Source organism: Pararge aegeria, chromosome 9 (assembly GCF_905163445.1).
Source record: "Pararge aegeria chromosome 9, ilParAegt1.1, whole genome shotgun sequence".
NCBI classification, from domain to species: Eukaryota; Metazoa; Arthropoda; class Insecta; order Lepidoptera; family Nymphalidae; genus Pararge; species Pararge aegeria.
In genome coordinates this window covers 4,262,679-4,284,786 of record NC_053188.1, presented here as the reverse complement: position 1 = coordinate 4,284,786, position 22,108 = coordinate 4,262,679, and the positions used below count along the sequence as shown (strand labels likewise).

Below are 22,108 nucleotides of genomic sequence, written 5' to 3'. Positions count from 1 at the left end.
AAATACACTACGACGATACAAATATCGCCACCTAGCCCCAAAGTAAGCGTAGCTTGTGTTATGGGTACTAAGATGACTGATGAATATTTTTATGAATAATATACATAAATAAATAGCAATATTAATATAAACACCCAGACACTGAAAAACCTTCATGCTCATCACACAAACATTTTCCAGTTGTGGGAATCGAACCCACGGCATTGGACTCAGAAAGCAGGGTCGCTGCAAACTGCGCCAATCGGCCGTCATAAATAATGACTACATGGCACATCGCAATAACTTTAACGAGATATAAAACACGCGGTGGCACGCAGAGAAATCTTATTAAATTTAGACACGCTTCATCTGCAAGAACCTTCTGCTCGTGAAGGAAAGCATTGTGAATAAAGTACCACATTGTCCCTTTACATTTTGTACCGTTTCACAGGTAAGATATTGCAAGCATAATAGTTGTTTTGCCGCCATCTTGTTAGTTCTAGGTATATTCTTCCAGGAATTTCAAATGTAGTTTTACGAATTTAGTTAATATGCTTTAATAGCACAGTGGGTAGGACTTGGACTTTACTTTCGGAGGGCCAAGTTCGATCCCAGCACGCACCTCTAACTTTTCTAAGTTATATATTTGCTTCGACGGTGTAGGAGAACATCGTGAGGAAACCTGCATGCCTGAGAGTTCTCCGTAATGTTCACAAAGGTGTGTGGAGTCCACCAATCCGCACTGGGCCAGCGTGGTGGATGACGATGATGATGTAGTTAATGTATAAATGATAACACTTTTACTTTACACCAAACACTGCATTTTAATTTTTACAAAATTTGGCGACCTAATCGCTCTATTATAGTGACCAAGCAACCAAAGGCGTAGAAGAAAATGCTTATGATATATGAATATATATAAGATGACTAGTTGTTGCCCGCGACTGTGTCTACGTTTGTTTTTGTTTTTAAAGCATATTATTAAGTTGTGTCGTATGCTTATAGAAAAATCGGGCTTTGTAAAAATTACTTTTTTAATTAAGTGTCTCTCTAAATAGTTGGAAAATACAAAAGTGCACGCCTCACAATCTCAATTATTACAATAAAATTGAGATTATTTGTAAATAATAATTAAACTACATCATCTAATTATACCGTGAAAAGTAATAGGCTTCTATTCCTCAAAATACTGAAGCCTATAAAAAAAAACCAACTCGATAAGTGAACTATTTCGCTCGTTATCGTGACCAAAAGATACGGAATCCGCACATACTTTTAAACAATTTTTTTAATTAGTTTAAATAATAAAAAGAATTTTAAAAATATCATGAGTGTTAAAAATTTGTATTTTTCTCAACATTGGTCTATTTATATTCACTTATAAAAGCCTTAAATAATAAAAAAGTGACATTCTAAGTTTAAATTCACTCGGTGTGCGTAAACTGACAGTAATACCCACCTCAACGCTTCGCTTATGAGGCGTGCAAAATTACTGATTTATTTATGTTTAACTCGTTATAACTTCTACATTACATGTCCGATTGGAATGAATTAATAAGTGTTTATTTGAATCAATTAATACTACGATACTTATGTTACCTACTTTTGTTTCTACCGGAGGTCTAACAAAATTTTAGAACACATAGATATATACCCTCGCAAACTTTTTTGTAGGCAATAATGAGTAGGTACTTTATTATTTCATGCATATTGTTTATGTATCTTCAATAGTTTTCTCAGCGCACGCCAAGTAATGAATTTTACTGTCAAAATTTTGCTTTTTGGGTTATATTATTGCAATTTTCTTAGGGATCTCCATTTTTTAAAATAAATTATTGTCTATGTTACTTCGTTATAGTTTAGCTTTCTTTTGGAGAAAATGGTTAAAATCGGTCCAGTACTTTTCGAGCCTCTTGGGTACAAACAAACAAACAATTCTTCTTTATACTATTGACGGCCAATTGGCGCAGTGGACAGCCACTTCTTTCTGAGTCCAAGGCCGTGTGTTCGATTCCCACTACTGGAAAATGTTTGTGTGATGAACATGAATGTTCTTCGGTGTCTGGGTGTTTATCTGTATTTTATAAGTATTTATGTACCTATATTATTCATAAAAATATTCACCAGTCATCTAAGTACCCATAACACAAGCTACGCTTACTTTGGGGCTATATGGCGATGTATGTATTATTGTAGTATATTTATTTATTTATTTATTTTACTAGCTGTTGCCCGCGACTTCGTCTGCGTTTGTTTTTATTTTTTGACGTGGCATTAAATTTAGTTGTAGATCTAAAAAAAATTAAAGTATGTAGTATCGCTAAGCCTTAAATGAGGGGTTTGCTGCTGTTCACTGAGGAGTTTAGTCCTGTATCCACAGTTTGGGCAAAATTAATCACATATTATAACCTCTATAGTACAAAAATAATCATTTAAATCGGTTATAATTTGTCGGAGTTATGGTGTCAAATTGTCAAACACTCATCCCCTCTCCGAATGGAACCGAGCTTAATGTCGGGATAAAAAGTATCCTATATTACTTCTAACACTTCCAAGAATATGTGTACAAAGTTTCATGAGGATCGGTTAAGTAGTTTTTGCGTGAAAGGGTAACAAACAAATTTACATTCACATTTATAATATTACTAGCTGTTGCCCGCGACTTCGTCTGCGTTTGTATTTGTTTTTCGAAAGACATGTGGCATTCGATTTATTTGTAATTCTACTTACTTTATGTATTGAGGATAGCTAAGCCTTGAATGACGGGTTGGCTGCCGTCCCCTGAGTCCCCAAAATTAAACAGATATTATAACCTCTAAAGTGCAAAAGTAATTATTTAAATCGGTTATCATTTGACGGCGTTATGGTGTAAAAACGTCAAACACCTTCTATCCCTCTCCCAAAAGAACTGAGCTTAATTTTGGGATAAAAAGCATTCTATATTAATTCTATTACCTTCAGAAATATGTGAACAAAGTTTCATGGTGATCGGTGTAGTAGTTTTTGCGTGAAAGGGTAACAAACCCGGCTAAGTTTGTTGTGGGCTTCTTCTTAGACCGGGACGCGTTTGGAACCCTCGTAGCTTTAGTTTTAAGTTTACGAATGTGGTTATCGCCATCATCTCACTACCGTGTAATTCTTATGTACGCATCAAAAGTGCCACCTGTGGGCCTACTTGAATAAAGATATTTTTGACTTTGACTTTGACTTTGAAACAAATTTACATTCACATTTATAATATTAGTAGGGAAGGGATTAGATTAGAGTATAATTAATGGCGATACTTGTGTGGTTAATTATTTCCTTGTTTGTAATTTTTTTAGTGTGTTCATGTATCGGTATTTTCACAGCATCAACACAAATGCTGCCGCCTGGCTTCAGTCTGCCTGCCATCACACATGTGGACCGCAACTGGGATGTGATGTCGACGGCCCCGATCGGCGCTGTAGTCACTGTGGTTCACCGGGATAAGACCGGCTCAGGTGCCGTCACCTACGGCCTGGAAACTTCTGGACCGCCAACTCCTTTCGAAATTGCCCCGGATACTGGAGTGGTCAAAGTTAATGATACTTTGAAGGACAAGGTAATACCTATTTATTATCTAAACTGATATTAAAATAGTATTAAAATTCATACAAAAGTTTTTACGAGACCTTATTACAGGCACTTATGAAGCGTTCATACATTTAACATGTTACATTTAATGTTAGTGACGGTGATAACTGCATTCGTTTGCATTCTTAAAACTAAAGCTAGGAGGGTCCCAAACGCGCCCTGGTCTAAGAAGAACCCAAAAAAAACTTAGCCAGGTTTTTTTTTTGTTATCACCATCTCACAGTCTAGTTAATGTTGAGCTATGAAGTAAGAGCAATTCATACCCAAGCTTTTTTATCATTACTTAATATTATAAAAGGATTTTTCTATAAGCTTACGTTTTATATAAACTTTGAACTTATTGAGAGGCATCTAAAGGATTTCATCTGGTAATATGTTATAAAAAGATACAATTACCCAGTGGCGTGCACTGGGTTTCTTACCATACAGCAGGAAAATAGAATAAAACGGCAAAAATCCTCCTCTAATACGAGTTATATATAAATTTTAGGGTAGGCAGTGCTTTTGTGCATGTATGAAATGTACGCCACTGCAATTAACCTTAAATAAATTACTATTTTACTAATTTTAATGCAGCCTAGTAAACTGCACTAAAAGTTTATTTTTACTTTTGCTTTTACTTTTACTTTATTATATTAATACAGTCGCTACCCCTTCTTTCCGCAAGTGTACGAGGCGACTAATGTTTTTTTCGATAATAAGAAAACCATCGCCTTTAAATAGAGGCAACACTTCGGAGGGCAACGAACACGTCCTGTAACATGCCGCCCTGTATCCATTTATTTATTTTATTTTATTTATACACTTTATTTGTATATGTATTTGTATAGACGGCCGATTGGCGCAGTGGGCAGCGACCCTGCTTTCTGAGTCCAAGGCACAAACAGAAAAAAAACAATGGACACAAAAAAAATAAAGTTAAAAAGTAGGATACAAAGGGCGGCCTTATCGCTTAGTAGCGATCTCTTCCAGGCAACCGTAGACCTAGGTAGGCCACGTCATGTGCCTCTTACTACATAAAGTATTTCTTCTTCTTCTTCTTCTACATCGATAACCACGCCGTTCAGATCGGAACACAGCATTGCTTCTAGTAGAAATAAGCGTGGCGTGTACTCAGTGGCGTGCATAGTGGGTATGTACAGGGTATGCAGATGATATAAAATTAAGAAAATCTCCAGTACGAGTTATAAAAACACTTAGGCTAGGCATTGTAACAGTTATAAGAAGCCTACTTTTAAGTTTTTCTTCATTTTATATCATCTGAATACAGCATTTGAACATCTGCACAGGGGTGCATACCCTGTATGCACGCCACTGCGTGTACTTCCCCGGCCGAGTTCCATATTCCTCGGTGCTACCAGGTACCATATTCTGCGATCACCAACCCGTCTGCCCAGCATGATCATCATCATCAACATATCAATCTATTACCGGCCCACTACAGGGCACGGGTCTCCTACCACAATGGGAAAGGGTTAAGGCCATAGTCCACAACGCTGGCCCAGTGCGGGTTGGTGGACTATGGGAAAATCCTTCGTTTGCGAGACTAGTATAAACTTGAATTGATGAATATTATAAATGTAAAATTGGTTAGTAAGTTTGTGCTGTTGCATGGATCTTGCACAATACCTATGTTATATAATTATCTTTATGAATATTTGAAATTTGAAAAAAAAACTATTATTATAAATGCGCATGTGTTTGTTAAGTGTCCCTTCTTTCACGCAGCAACTTTCACGATAACAACATTAACAACTATGAAGTTACTATGCACAACAAGCACACAAGCTTTGGTCAAAGTCCGCTTTTTAACACAAAAATGTTGTAGAAAATATTTATTTCTTGCTTTTAAGTTGTACAACAAAGTCGGTTCATTTTGTCCAAAAAAAATTTTTTATTTAAAAATCAAACTTCTGAACCGAATTTGACAAAATTTCTAAATCACTAATCTGGAAATAAATCACTTAGAATTTTATTTAAACAGTTCGTAAATGACGCGGCTCTAAGGTAACAAATATAAAAACAGCAACAAAATTGAGAACTTCTTCCTTTATTTAAAATCAAAAAGCTTTATTATCTATCTTTTTTTTTTGTTTCAGGAGAACCAAACCTACTCACTATGGGTGACGGCATCAGATGGCTCTTCAATACCACAGCGTACAGAAGTATTCGCCACAATCACCGATAAATCCGGTTCAAAACATAATGCGCCTCGCCCACCGCGCTTCCCACTTCCGTATCCCGATTTGCCTTTACTACCGGATTTCCCTAGATCTACTTTGAAAACAACAAAACCAGCAGAACCAATTTCACCAGAAACTGTGCCTGACATAACAACAACTACCACAAATACTCCAGCACTAAGTAAGGTCGATGAGTTACATGAAGATAAAATAGTAGATCAGGAGGTATCGAAGCGTAATGTTTCCAAAGTACCAGTTCAGGAAACAACGGTAGGCAGTGATGTTCCTTTAACAGTGATACCTCTAATTGCAATTGGTGGACTGGTGATTATAGTTGCAGCCGTTATTATATTTGTGTGGAAGAAGAACAGCGGCAAAAGGACGAAGCCAAATAAGGAAGACATGGTGAGTTAAATTTAATTAAGATAAATCTAACGAATATTTTTAAGTCAAATACAAATATTTATTTATTGAAATAGGCACATAGATGGCACATTTGATGCGTACATTACATGAAAAATATTACAAGAGAGATGATGGCTATAACTAAATTCGTCAACTTAAAACTAAAGCTACGAGGGTTCCAAACGCGCCTTGGTCTAAGAACAAGCCCACAACAAACTTAGCCAGTTGTTTTTTTTTGTTATCACCATCTCACATTGTCATTTAGAACTATTAAAGAAGCAATCTGGTTAGAGCAATAATATACACCGAAACATTTTTATCGTTGACGTAGTCCTTAAAACTATAATAGGACTTTTCTAAAAGCTTACGTTTAATACAAACTTTGAACGTTTTAGGAGACATCTCAAAATTAAAAAGTAAAATTATGTACATTTACATCATATTCCTTTATATTTAGTTGAATCCATTTCAAATTAGAAACATTATATATAGTACTAAGTACTTACTAATATTAATGCAAAAGTGGATCAACCCCAGCACAGATCTAGAAAAATTTTAAACGGGCATAGCTGGCATCCTCTTGTTTTCCTCATCCTAAGGTTGCCTGGCAGAGATCGCCTGGCGCCTGACGATAAGGCTGCCTATTGTGTACTGGCTTCTGTCTGTGAACTTCTTATATTTTTCTTTCTTGTAATGTGTAAATAAAGAGTGCAAATAAATTAATCCTCAAGAACTACATCACACATCACAGACTCTTTTATTCCGGTGAAACTAACAAACTAAACTTCCGCATTTTACAAAAAACGAAAACATCGGATTAGGATACATGCAGCGAATCTGCATGTATAATAGTACGAAATATTATAAATTTGAAAGTGAAAACACCTGCTTATAAACGTACCTGCTCGTACCTGATCGGTTTGATGCTGCCAACGTATCAACGCAAGTCACAACTCACCTCAAAATAATGTTTTATAGTTAAAACATATTAGATAATTATATTGAACGTGTGATTACGTGGCTTTATGTACTTACTAAACAGAGGAAACTGAATTACTTGAAAATACATAGTGACGCTTCTTATCAATTAAATTAGGTTCCATTCTAAAATTACTCGAATCTGGTCTGGTCTAGTCTTTATTTTAAAAAATATGACTGACTTCTAGGGTACATGTGACTAGTAGGTCTTGTTCATAGAAGATATATGTGTCTAATGATTTCGTTAACGTTCTCCACAGAGCAAAGACTCAAGTGGCATCGTGTTACAAGACTCGTCTTTCAACATGTGGGACCACCCGCGTGCTTATTCAAATCGATATGAGTCCTGGGACACCAGCCATTTGCAGGTCAGTTTATGACCTCTATCGTAAAGCCACGTACATTTCACTCTATCTAATTTGTCTTATAATGTAATATTTTCATTTAATAAAACATGCACAACAAAATGGTTAATATAAAAGCACCAAATAAACCGCAGAGGTTTGTCCTCGATGCATATCTGCACCAATTACCTTAGGTCTAATCAAATCAAATCAAATATAATATAATATATATAATATAAGCACTTTTGAAACGTCAAGTATGTCTGATTGTAGTGACTAAACCACCGGTTCGGAAGGCAGATTCTACGGAGAAGAAGCCGGTAAGGAACTCAGCAGTTGCTCTTTTCCAACTTCATTTTACAATTTAACAATAATTGTTCTATCTTGTGTGAGATGAAAGCGGAGCGGCTTGCTTCTAGGCAACCATGTCATTAAGAAATTCATCAATAGTATAGGTAAACTCGATGTATTAAATGTTTTTTTATACATTCTTTGAAGTTACATTCTTAGGTATTTACTTAAAGAAAAACATCCAGCTTGTAGACTAATATACCTACTGCGGAAAAACACACCTGTCGCTCATTACGTCCTCTGCAGTATGGCCGCATGGCACATATCGCTTTTTAGGCCGCCAATTGTAAAAATTATGTTTAATGTGTTACGTCGTTGTTTTGTGTTTCTTAATGCGAAATTAAGTATACTTACTGCAATAAAGTACTTACTTACTTACTGCTACATTGTAGAACGATAGGAACTAAGTAAGCGTGCAACTTTTAATGGTGAATAGTACCTACGTACTATAAGAAATAATTATAACCTTTTTTAGAGACACATAAGAGTCAGTTAAGTACTTTTTAGTGTAAAAATGCTTGCAAAATATAAAAAAAACAAGTTCTATAAAATAAATATAAACATTACATTAAGATACAATTAAAGATAGTTAAGAAAAATACTTACTATACTATAAGACTTTTAACCATCATCAGCTTTTTGAAGTTATACTTCTTTTGGCGCGATGGAGAAAAATTATGAGAGTGAATTTTTACAATGCGCGCGCACACCGACACCTGAATTCTACATCGTAAAGTTAGTTCAAGGTGGTATGAAAATCGATAACTATGTTCAAGTTGTATATTCTAGTATTTATATATTTACACGTGTTTCGTAACAGTACAAACAAGGCGAAAAAATAAATATTATTACGTTAATAAAACATTTTTTATTTAAATAAAATCTTTTTGATTCAGTTTAAAATTTATCGTTAATCACTACTGAATTTTAGTTATTTTTTTTCCATACGCCAAAGTAGTATAACTTCTAACGCGTGCACGTAAGTACACACACTCTTTTTTTTTTAAGTTAGCCCTTAACTGGAAATTTACCTGAGAGTTCATGCAGTCTAAGATGGTAGCGGGCAAACCTTTGAGGAGTATGGATCAGGTGCGAGTGCAGTCTATTTAAAAAAAAATCATATAAGTTTATCATGGTTCAGCAATAAGGAATGACCCATATAACTATTGAGTTATTTATATTTAGGTCATTTTATCTAACAGCAATATCTACCTAATAAGTTGTTTGGTTACTGTTTATAGAAAATTACGTTTCCGTATTACAGGTATACTCTTTAGAGCACGGGACTGTTCTCAGAATGAGAAGGTTTAGGCCGCAGACCACAACGCTGGCCAAGTGCAGATTGGTAGTTTTCTCACGATGCTTTCTATCACCGCTAAAGCAAGTTATTCTTAACCACTTAACACGCACATAGCTCCAAAAAGTTAGGGTCAAACTCGTTATCCCAAAATGGAAGCCGAAGTTATCTTAGCTTTCCCTTAATGTTTTGTGTGGAATGAAATTCCATGATATTGCACCATTTTAGTACCAATAGCGCTTTTTTGTAAATCTTGAGGGTACTCAGCCTTTCTGCTAAACTAAGTCCAATTATAATAAATTGGACCACCGCGCGACGGCCTATAGCGTGCTTTCCGCGGTACAACGTTCGAGAACGTTATTTTGGTTCCATCTATTCCGTCCGTTCCGTTCCTTGAGAAATGCCAGACAGAAAATTCAATACATAACGATTTGTGGCTCCTCGAAATCGTACCTAGAAGCCTGTTATCGAATTGGACCTAATTTTCCTCGTTTTAAAGCGTACCTTCTACAACTTATTTATATTTTAGAAGTTCAGCTAGTAAAGCGGGCTGTGGATGTTCGGATGAACCCAAGAATTAACTTAATAATTATAAGGTTCTTTTGACTCTGATTAAGAGTATTAAATGTTAAGTAGCGTACACGATTTGCTCGCTCGCAATTAAGGAATCGTTTTCGCAAATCAAACTCTGTATCGTCAAAGTGAAATGGATTTAATGTCTTTCATTTTAGAGACGCAAATCCTGTACTTCTGATTTTCGAAAGAATTGTAGGCAAATTTCAGCTTCAAAGCGATGTATTTAAGATCCACTTTGCTTTGATATTCAAGTATTTCCATACTCGAGAACGACTCTTCGAGTGCGAGCGACCAAGTCTAAGGCTACAGGTAGAAGGGCAATCGATTTCGGTTAGAATTTTTATCATTAGTACCGGAGCAACAGTTTGTTGCTCGAAATAAAAATCCGTCATCCCCTTCTTCTCCAGGATGCAAGGCTATACCAATATAAAACTACACGAAGGTTTTGCCGTTCACCGAACGTTACCCTGGTAACTTTCCCGGATGAAAAATATACTAACTAAGCCTGTCTCCTGGAATATGGATATAGCATCAAGGAGATATTTGCCAAATCCCATCATGATCGGTGCAGTGTTTAAGCCTAAAATGGATGCGAAAAATAAACAATCAGACACACACTTTCAGATTTTTTATATAAGTAGTTATGCATAGACTCACATACATAAACACTCACTCACTTTATTATGCAAAACTAATATAAAAGTATTTACTGTATAATTATTATCACCGCTACGGTTGATGTTGAGCATTACGCAATGAATTATTCTGGTATTTTTCCGCACAATAATAACATATCTGAATTCAATTTAAAATTAACAACACATTTATATTATTTTCTGCCTCTAACTCGTTGGTCTAGTAGATACCGCGCGAGTATGGGTGACAAAGTCCTGGATTCAGTTCCCGGGTAGTTTCAAAAACTTTACGTTAACACACGGTTTATCTTCCATGAACTTCTCAGTACTTCTCAAACCAAGTAAAGCTGCCCTTTATAAGTTATCACTTACATCACATATATGTGATAGCATCGGTAGAGACTGCATCCACATTGGAGCAGCGTGGTGGGTCAAAGCTCTAACTCCATCTTATATATGAGAGAAGACTATGCCCAGCAATGGGGCTTGAATATTATTATTAATATAATAATTATATATATATATATAATAAATAAATTTATATAATTAATAGATATCTAATACTAAAAATAATAAATAAGGGTAATATTATTACTATGAAAAATTATGAAAATCAAGCTTAACTTGCTATACCCCGCGAACAGCAGGAGAATCTGTATGGTGTAATTTATAATTACTTCAATCCGTATACTCCACACCAAACAGATCCTCGGCAATGTACCTTCTATGCACGTTTCGTCGTCGGAGCGATATTATGGATTTCCGCAAAGTAACGCCTGCTTCTATCCAATATTATTACTATTTCTCAGCAAAATAGCAACAGTTTCATTTAATTATACTAGCAGTTTTACGCGACTTGTTTGCGTAAGTACATCTTCATAAAAGTATTTTTTTCCGTCCCACCTATATTTTCATATAACGAACCATCACGTAGCATCGCCCGCCTGTTGGTCCTCTCCGAAGACTCTTAGAATAATATTCCTTAAGAATTGGGCTATCGAATATAATTAAAAAAAAAGTTCCAGAGATAAGATAGACACAAACAAAACAAACGAAACATTTCAGCCTTATTATTATTACACACAGACATATTATAGACTACAATACCATGGAAATACTTCCTTTGTTTACCTTCAAAGATTGTTTATAGCAGCGTGAAATTCCCAACAAAGTAATAGGACTAAAACTATAAAAAAAAATCCAGTCTTATAAGCAATATATGGATAAAGAATTATTAGAAGTACACAGTATTTCTGTACAAAATAGTAAAGTCGTGAGGCGAAGAAATCGTGTTGAAACATTATTTCGAGAGATTTCAGATAAAGACCTCACGTTTACGTGTTCCTTAGTGACAGGGAAAACTAATCTGTAAGACGATACAACAAGACTTCAACAGTCGTGCTTCTGGAAATAATACCTAATTATATCAGCTTCTTATAGGCACCATCATTTAGTCTTAATTTCTTTTTTCTTATAAAAACCTATTAAATTACCTATGAAATTTTGGAATCGATCCCAGAACCTCGTGTTGCATAGTCGTCTACCGTGATTGATGCTAACCATTTCATAATGCAATGGAATTTGGAAATACCTACAATGAGTTATTTCCATCGTCGATCGAGTATTATAATATTAACGAATATTGTTGTGACAGTCCTTAGTTAGTGTCTAAAGTTTAAAATTTTAAGTGTTATAGTAATTTGTAATATAAACTCTTAATATGTAAGAAAATTGCACGACAAAAAGTGGCAAACTGTTGCAACTATTCCCAAAAATATTTACACAGTTAAAGCAATTAAATTTATTCTATTCTATTCTATTCTATTATCATATACCCATATACAGGGCACGGGTCTCCTCCCAATTCAAAACAAAATTCAATAATTCAATTATTTCAAGTAGGCCAAGGTTATAACCACTTTAGAAACGTCAAGTCAGTCTGTTTGTAGTGACTCTAGCACCGGTTCGGAAGGCAGATTCCACTGAGAAGAGCCGGCAAGAATCTCAGATTGCTATGCTTTCCAATATAACTTTATAGTTGAACAATCTTTAGAATTTTTCTGCTTTGTGAAAGATGAGAGCGGAGTGGCCTGCTTCTTATTCTTTGAATTCCTTAAAGACAAGTAGCCTTGTGATTAAGGAATTCAGATGCCAATGAGAAGGAGAGCCGTAATTCGCCACGCTGGTCCAGTGCGGATTGGTGGACTCCACTCACTTATGTGAACATTATGTAGAACTCTTAGGCATGCAGATTTGCTCGCAATGTTTTCCTTCGCCGTTGAAGTAAGTGATATTTTAATTAAAAATTAAAACACCCATAACTTGGAAAAGTTAGAGGTGCGTGGATTCGAACTCGGCCTTCTGAAAGTGAAGTCGAGCTCCTGCCCACTGGGCTATCACCGCTTCTCTATTCATATGATAATGATTAATTTATGAATCGAGCCAATAAAAAAATAATTAATCGTCATTAAAATTTCTTTTACTCTCAAGAAGTCTTTGTATTCAATCTCGTTCTTTTTTCAGATTTCTGAAGAAACCACGATAACTAGCAAGGAGGAGCCACGTGACGAATGGGAGTTCCCGAGGCACCGTCTGAGGATATTCAACATTGTTGGCGAAGGCGCTTTCGGTCAAGTGTGGCGGGCGCAGGCTATAGATATTGACGGTGAGATAAAAAATTGTTGCGGCAATACCAGCAAGTGGCTCAAACCCAGGGCGCTCTGTCGGCTATTCTTTTTTCAAGTATTGTCCGCAGGCGGGAAAGGGCTTGGAATTGGTTGACCTACCCACTTTACGCTATATTATAAAATTCTTATAAAAAAAATAAAAATGGCCGACCATAAAAACAACCTTGAATCAATAGCTAGAATGGTACGTAGTTTACTAAGCACTTCACTAACTTGACTCAAGAAAGGGGGGATGTAGTAATCAATGCTAGGTAAAAACCCCCCTTTCATAAGGGAGGGAGGGATGTTAGAGATTAAGATAAAACACACTGCGCTAATGCGGGTTGACAGGCTATCCGAACGAACATTTATATATAACTTCATGCATTGCACTATGATATATTATGCTTTATAAAATTTCATCCGCTATGACAAAATATATAACCTGCCGTGTTGCCTGTCAACGCTGTCACTGCTCTTACTCTGATCCGCTGCTTCTGTGACTGTGACATTGTCACAGTCACAAGCAAACCCCTAACCTAACCTAAGGGATGAAAACCCTATAACCTACTTCTTGAAGTAGGTTAATTCTTGAATTAGGCTAACAAATGAGAAAAAAAAAATTCAAAATTAGACTGATAGTTCCAGTTCACGCTTTTAAACAAAAAAAATAAGCTTTATTGTTAGTAACGTATACTGAAGCGGTAAATGGGTAAAATTCCGACTTCACTTTCTGCAGGCCGAGTTCAAATCTCAGCACGCACCTCTAACTTTTCAAATTAATGTGTGTTTTAATTTTTAATTAAAATATCACTTGCTTCAACGGTGAAGGAAAACATCGAGAGCAAACCTACATGCCTGAGAGTTCAAGTCAACCAATCCGCACTGGGCCCGCGTGGTGGATTACGGCCCTAACCGATTCTCATTGTGGGATGAGACCCGTGCCCTATAGTGGGCCGATAATGGGTTGATATGACGATGATCGTAATTTGTGCACAAACACTATCGGGCAAAAGTTAAAGGAAATTGTATACAATTTTAAAATAAATTACCGGTTGATATCTTGGAGATGTCTTTTATAAAGTTCCAAGTTTGTATTACGCGAAAGCTTATAGAAAAGTCCTATTATAGTATGAAGGATAACGTAAACGATAAAAAAGCTTGGGTGTGAACTATTGCTCAAACCAGGTTGCTTCTTAAATATTTTCAAATGACAATGTGAGGTCGTGATAACAAAAAGAACACCCGGCTAAGTTTGTTTTGGGCTTCTTCTACAAGCAAACCAAAAAATCAATTTTACCTCAAAGACTTGAATAGCTATGAATTGTTTGAAACTCTAACCCAATTTAATACCGTCTTTGAACATTATTACCTACTAGCGTCGCCGTTTTAAAACATCGAAATAATTCTTAGCCAGCGTCTTTAGAAAAATAACTTCTTCCATTAATCATGTTTAAAGTTTAATAAAACTGGAGGGTTAATTGGGTTATTTGGGTTTACTGCTTCAGAAATCTTAAAGTAGCTCAATTCCACCAGCTCCACATTCCACCATTATCTTTAAGCTCATATTACTGCGATGGTCAGTTTTATTTTTAACATGAGAGTAGGTAATATTGTGATATAATTATATAACCTTTTTGAAATAAGATTTTTTGCAATGAACGCCTAGTTGATAAGGCTTCGGATTTCCTTGCGGGGGAAGCGAGTTCGATCCCTGGCACGCACTCTAACTTTTCAGCGTTATGTACATTTTAAGCCATTATATAAGTTACTTGTTTCAACGGTGAAGGTAAGCATTGTGATAAAACGTGCATGCCTGAGAGTTGTCTATTATGTTCTCAGTTATGTGTGTAGTCTACCTATTTGCACTTTTACAGCGTGGTGGACTACGACCTTACTAATTTTGAGAGTTGAGTTGCTTTACAGTGGACTGGTAATGAGTTGACGATGATGGTGATGACATAATTCAACGGTTTTTCCTGCCACTTTGCTCCAACCTAGGCCTCATCATTGCTTTCTAACAGGCATGATATTCGTCAAGCGCAAAAGATTGCGTAAATATAGGCAAATCTTTGTAATGCAACATGCTTCATTCAGTGCCAACCATCTCACTTTGCAAAACATAAATCTTTTAATAATAGGGGAGGTCTTTTGGTAGTATATTTTGATAGTAGTTTGGTGTGTCTCTCGGCCCCATTTTTGTGAGGAGTTATCACATAATACCGCCTCGAGTGTAATGATCAATACATGCGCGTTTTATACGACGTTTTTCAGCACGCGAGAAAAAACCTACTCGTACAGTGTTATTAACTTTTATTGGATTTTTCCACCGCCGCGAGCAGGTAAAAGCAAGGTCGCGAACAAAATCAACAGTCTCCGATAGTCTGTCAGTCCGATATTAAAGATATATAAAAGAGAAAATGTTCCTATTTTAAACATTAATTATTGCCTATTTTCAATAACTAAATAAAAACCCAAGAATACTCTGTGCAAGCCATATAAAAACTCTTTGTTCGTATTTTTTGTAACGCTGTATTTCTCGGATAAATTAAAAATCCTTCATCTACAAACTTAATCAGAATATCATAATACACTAGTGCGGCAATGTAAAGAAAAGCGAGCGTGTTTAAAACCTCAGAATACGAGCTTAATAGTTATTAAAAAGATCCACCTAGCAACAGATTTCGTAGGTATGCCAGTTTTTAATTTTGCCGCTTGCCAAAGATACGAGGCGTTGTGGCGCGGCGCAGTAAAAAGTCAAAAAGAGCATATTCAAATCTCTCAACTCTCGGAAAACTTTCGGAGCGAATCTATGGAATAACTGAACTACTTAATATACCTATTATGGAAAATGTATTCGCACGTGTAAAATGAAGATGCCAGCTCTTGTTATACGTCACGACCCAACATGTAATTCTGTCAATTTGGATTAGATGGAGTTGAGTAATTTTATTAAGGATGAACATAAATGTTAGTTACAGGTGCAAAAAAAGGAATCTCAGACAAAACAAAATATTGCAATAAAATCTTACTTAAAATATGACTTAAGCTAATTCCATTATAATTATTATTATTTAGATTTAACTACTTTTCACTTTCACCTTTTCACCTTTCTTTCGGGGAGCACTGAATACGCACGCACCTCTTACATTTCGGCGTAATGTGCGTTTCACGTTGTCGTTGTAAGTTGACGGCCGATTGGCGCAGTTTGCAGCGACCCTAAGCCCAAGGCCGTGGGTTCGATTCCCACAGCCGGAAAATGTTTGTGTGATGAGCATGAATGTTTTTCAGTGTCTGGGTGTTTATATGTACTTATATCACAAGTAATTATGTATATTATTCATAAAAACGAAGTGGACAGATGACATGAGGCGAGTCGCTGGGAGCCGCTGGAGGCAAGCGGCCCAGGACCGTGTATTGTGGAACTCTCTACAAAAGACCTATGTCCAGCAGTCGGTTGACGTCAGTTGGTTGAGGTGATGATTGATAAAAATATTCATCAGTCATCTTAGTACCCATAACACAAGCTACACTTACTTTGGGGCTAGATGGCAATGTGTGTATTGTCGTAGTATATTTATTTATTTATTAAGGATTAATTGCTTTAACAGTGTAGGAAAGCATAGTGAACAAAATTGCATGCAATTAAAACAATTAAAAATTAACCTGTCCGGTGTATTAAATGTGCAGTTAACTTTTCTCTTTTCTCTAATCTCTTAGGTAGCTATTGGGTATTGGCTATTCAAATTAGAGAAAATCGCTGCCATTCAACCAAGATATTCCAGCGTCGATTAATTCAGATTATAATATTATCATCTCTTGAAATTATCGATTTAATTTATTCCTTCCAATGCTTCCATCGAACACGTTTACCTTTACGTCGTAGAATACAGAAATAGGTGGCATAAACACAATATGTTCCTAATGTATTAATGCCTACCTGTCTAGTCTTTACGATTTAAATATACATCGGTAGGCATTACATGTTTTCTATGACCAGAGGTTTTTTATTATTATTATTTAAACATTGAAGCGTGATAGCGCAGAAGTGGTGATAGTGCATTGGGTAGGAGCTCGACTCCCCTTTAGGGCTGAGTTCGAATCCCAGCACGCACCTCTAACTTTTCTGAGATATGTGCGTTTTAAGTAATTAAAATATTGCTTAAACGTGAAGGAAAACATCGCGAGGAAACCTAAATGCCTGAGAGTTCTACATAACGTTCTCAAATGCGTGTGAAGTTCACCAATCCGCACTGAGCCTAGAATAATACCTACTAATAAAATAAGGTTAATTGTTCTCGATTATGCCAAATCTATCTTAATTTATGTATAATGTTTTCGGTACAAAATAGTTTCAATGTTTCCTATCATCCGACCCTATTTGACGACCTCCCAGGCGCAGTGGCAGTCCTGTGGTCCTATAAGTTTAGATCCAGGTTTCGACACAGGCAGGGGCAATTCGGGAATTTATAATTTCTGAGTTTTCTCTGGTCTGGGGGCGCGACTTCGGCCTTCTACCACCGCCCTAACGACAAAGACGTGCTGTCAAACAATTTACCGTTCCGATACGAAACGTTCCGCATGGAAACTGTTGGAACCGTATGCCTCGCTGCAAATGCAAATACGTCGCTCCTGGCTTAATCTGCCACTGGTATACGTCGCTCGTGTCGTGTGAGCTCGGCCCGTAATGTCGATATATTTACCTACATTGTGGTTATCGACTATTGATACCACAATAATATTAGCTTAGGCACCGAACAATTGAACCGGGTTCGTATTGTCAATACTGTTTCGGAGATTGCTTGACAATTTGAAATAAATTTGTCACTAGAACGATTTTTCCCTGTTTTATAAGATTGTTTGCCTCTGATTTTAAAAATACTACATTTTTTTGTATTGTTTGAAAATATTGGCGAAGTATACGGGTCAATAAAGTCCGAGTCAAATGACAAGGATACATTTGAAAAAACATTTTGCTGCAAACCATGTTTGGCTTTATAATTAATACAGAATCTATTACCCATGTTTAAAGTCGAATCATCATAATCATATCAACCCATTACCGGCCCACCACAGGGCATGGGCCTCCCACAATGAGACAGGGGTTAAGGTCATAGTCCACCACGCTGGCACAGTGAGGATTGATGGACTTAACACACCTATGAGAACAGTATGGAGAACTCTCAAGCTCTCAAGCTTGCAGGTTTCTTTACGATGGATTCCTTCAACGTTGAAGCAAGTCATATTTTAATTACTTAAAACGCACATAACTTAGAAAAGTTAGAGGTGCGTGGGATTTGAACTCGGCCCCCCGAAAGTTAAGGCTGTATGCTGCTGGCTGCTTATATCTTTAAATGAGCAATTCTTGTATATATATAATTGGAATCTCGGAATCGGCTACAACCAGCCGGCTTTCGGGGTCGATAAATCGATCTAGCTAGGATTCATTTTTAGAAAATGTCATTTTATTCGTGTTTTCCGGTAATAACAGAGTTGGTGCAGACGAAGTTGCACGGGTCAGGTAGATATAATAATAACAGTACAATTAATTTTTTTTTTACTTACTTCATTTCACGACGACCAACTGGCGCAGTAGGCAGCGACCCTGCTTTCTGAGTCCGAGGCCGTGGGTTCGATTCCCACATCTGAAACATGTTTGTGTGATGAAAATGAATGCCTTTCCGTGGCTGTGTGGTGTTATCTTTCTTAATATATATAAATCTCCTGTCACGATGTTTGTCCGCGATGGACTCCTAAACTACTTAACCGATTTTAAATAAAATTGGCTCACCGTGAGCAGTCTGGTCCAACTTAAGAGATAGGATATCTTAGATCTTTAATTATAGTCGCAATTTTATTTTATTGCAAATTATTTGTCACATGTTATATATATATGTATATATATACTACAATACTCACTTAAGGCTAAGCGATACTGAATACTTTAAAAACAAAATCAAACGCAGACGAAGTCGCGGGCAACAACTAGTATATTATAAGTATTTATGTATATTATTTATAAAAATTTCCATCAGTCATCTTAGTACTAATAACACAAGCTACGCTTACTTTAGATCTAGATGGCGTATATAATGGTGTATTGTCGTATTAGTAATATATTTTATTTATTTATTATATATATTATTATTGTTATTTCTTACTTCAATTTCACGGCTACTCACAGGAGCGTGGTGACATAAAGCCTATGCACTTCTCCAACAAATATGAATCATTTTGCAAATCCAGCTGGTAATTCCAGAGATAAACGCGTTTAGACAAACAAGTAAACGAACGCATCCGCTTTATTATTGATTCAGAATTTATAACAACTTTCTTTTTCAGGTAAAAAAGGAGAGCAAACTGTAGCTGTGAAAACGTTGAAAGAGAACGCTTCAGAAAAGGAGAAAATTGACTTGATCCAAGAGCTGACTGTAATGAAGAACTTAGGCACACATCCAAATGTAGTTAGGCTCATAGGATGCTGTTCAGAAAAGGTATGAAAACTTTTTTTATCATGGCAATTGAAGATCTCCCGGCACAGTGGTGAGCGCTGGGATCTTAAGTGAGTCGTCCCGGATTCCTAGTTAAGGAAATTTTGATATTTATTATTTCTGAATTTTTCCTGGTCTGGTATGGTGGGAGGCTGTGGCTATTTACCAAGCAACCCAAAAGACATGCCGAAAACAATTTCGCCTTCCGATACGATGCCGTGTAGAAACCACAGAGGTGGAGGTTTAATATAACTATCATATCTCTAATAGGTTGGCCCGCTTACCATCCTAGACTGTATCAGCACTTTTTTTTCTGTGATGATGGAGTCTAAGGTGATAGCGGGCTAACCTGTTTGGGAGCATGGCAGTTATACCCCTAATCGGTTTCTACGTGACATCGCACCGGAACATTAAATCGCTTAGCGGCACGTCGTTGTCGGTAGGGTGGTAACTAGCTTCGGCCAAAGCCTCACACCAGACCACACTAGAGAAAATTCAGAAATCATTAATTCCCAAACTGCCCGTGCCGGAAATCGAACTCGGGACCTCCTACTTAAATTCACAGCGCTCACCTGTATGTATCCTCAAACACTTACCCACAGATGAGATTGCAGTAAAAGGCTAATTTGTGGAACAACATTATTGCGATCTCATGGATGAAATGCACAAACAACTTTGCACACTCGACACCGTAAATTCGATCTAGTGTTTCGAATCAATATAAAATTTGAATAAAACGAAACTCATTTCATTCACAAAACTAAATTCCATATTTAATTTGGAAACTCAGTTTTTGGAAACCGGTGGTTATTCAGACTAAAAAGCCAGCGCATTCTAAGCCCTTAAACAGCTGGCCGATTCACTAATATTCCAACAGTTGCTAAGCCACCTGTTATTCCCTCTCAAATCATAAGTTTTGCTTAGGGTACGGTAAAAGGTGTCATTGGGTGAGATGTTTTCGTGCAGGCAGTGACCAGGATATCATAAAAAAGCAAGATCATTAATAATTATTTATGCAACTGTGTTACAATCATATTAAACAATAAGAATATTTATTGTTGTACAATAAATTTTATAATCTTGTTTAACATTAGAGGATTGTGCATTGTCCATACAAACTCAGTGGAGTTTCAGGATATATACCTACCTACTGATTGTACAAAAAAAAAACATGAATATGGGTGGCTGATTATAGTATCGCATGAACGTTTTTATAGCTAAGTGTCAACAGCTGCATATAGGATCTAGTTATACCCATATTTAATATGCATGCTTTAAAAAAGATTCTAAAACAGTTAGCTGGAAAAAACCAGTCCTAGTAACCCAATATCATTCATTTCTGAGTATAAACAAATAAACTAAGTATTAATCAAAGAATAATTGAGTTTCGTAGGAAGTAACATAAAACTTGAATCGCTCATTTTTTTGTAAGCATAACAATAAAATAATCAAAGAAAAATGGCGGGGTTTCGAATAACCTACTTTTTTTACGGCGCTTGGCGTTCGCGTTTCGGGCGTGAATTATATTGTTCTTTTTTTTAAATTCATACAGACACCACGCATCCAGCAGTAACAATGTGGCTGTCTGTTGAGTAAACCCTTTGCGCAGAAGGTATTGAGAAAAAAATATGAAGGAGTGTTGTTATAAACTTCACCCGTTTGGATGATATTATGGTTATTAGGACATTGGGTGTGTTGGCAATAAGCTAACTGTTTGCGATATAAAATATTATAAATCATGGGAGTAGAGAAATTTTGTCTATTGAACTCTTAATTTTTTACAGGAACCAACCCTAGTTATCATGGAATTTGTGAGTCTTGGAAAACTGCAGCAATTCCTCCGAGACTCCCGCGCTGAGCGTCACTACGGGAACACGCATGGAGGCAGCCAGTTCCTGACGTCGCGCGACCTGACACATTTTGCCTTCCAAATCGCTCGGGGCATGGACTTTCTTAGCTCCAAAGGGGTAATTCTTTCTTTCTTTTTTTAAGCGGCAAATCTCATTGGACCTTACTTGCAAAGATTTTGTCTACCTCCCTGGCGCAGCGCTGCGGTTTTAAGTTGGAGGTCCCGGTTTCGATTCCTAACAGGGGCAATTTGGATTTTTTTTTAACCCCGACGCAAAAACTACGGGGTGTTATAAGTTTGACGAGTACTTATGTGTTTCTGTTTGTGGCATCATATTTCCCGAATGGATTTACCGTTTTTTTTTCTGTTTTATTGTTTGAAAGGTTCGGTACCTAGCTTGTTTCATGAAAAGCGGTCCATATGGCCGCCTCCACAAAATAGCGGATCGCATATTTTTTCACAACTGCCTCAAAATGGATATCATATGAATGGGCTTGACTTATATTACTAGTACACTATACTGAAAGTCTTGTTTTTTTTCATTTCAACTTAGTTCATTTTATCTGGTCTTTGTACGTAATATTTACGTACGTTATCATTATCATCATCATGTTCATATCAACTCATTATCTGCCCACTACATTTCTCTGATCTGGTTTGGTAGGAGGCTTCGGCCGTGGCTAGTTATCACCCTACCAATTAAGACGTGTCGGTTTTTAGCGTTCCGATTCGATTTCGC

At 36.6% G+C, this 22,108-nt stretch overlaps 1 protein-coding gene across 3 annotated transcripts in view; it reads left to right on the top strand.

Annotated features, from left to right (window-relative positions):
- The window catches only part of LOC120626263 (tyrosine kinase receptor Cad96Ca), a 105,417-nt gene that overhangs the window by 77,639 nt on the left and 5,670 nt on the right, over positions 1-22,108 (top strand). For 2 of the 3 annotated variants that reach the window (XM_039893696.1, XM_039893697.1), the window contains exons 3-8: positions 3,330-3,562; positions 5,694-6,182; positions 7,421-7,528; positions 12,887-13,028; positions 19,372-19,523; positions 21,305-21,487. In XM_039893696.1, the coding sequence (XP_039749630.1) occupies positions 3,330-3,562; positions 5,694-6,182; positions 7,421-7,528; positions 12,887-13,028; positions 19,372-19,523; positions 21,305-21,487 (1,307 nt within the window). The remainder of the gene's footprint in view (positions 1-3,329; positions 3,563-5,693; positions 6,183-7,420; positions 7,529-12,886; positions 13,029-19,371; positions 19,524-21,304; positions 21,488-22,108) is intronic. The other variant, XM_039893699.1, reaches the window with a different exon arrangement.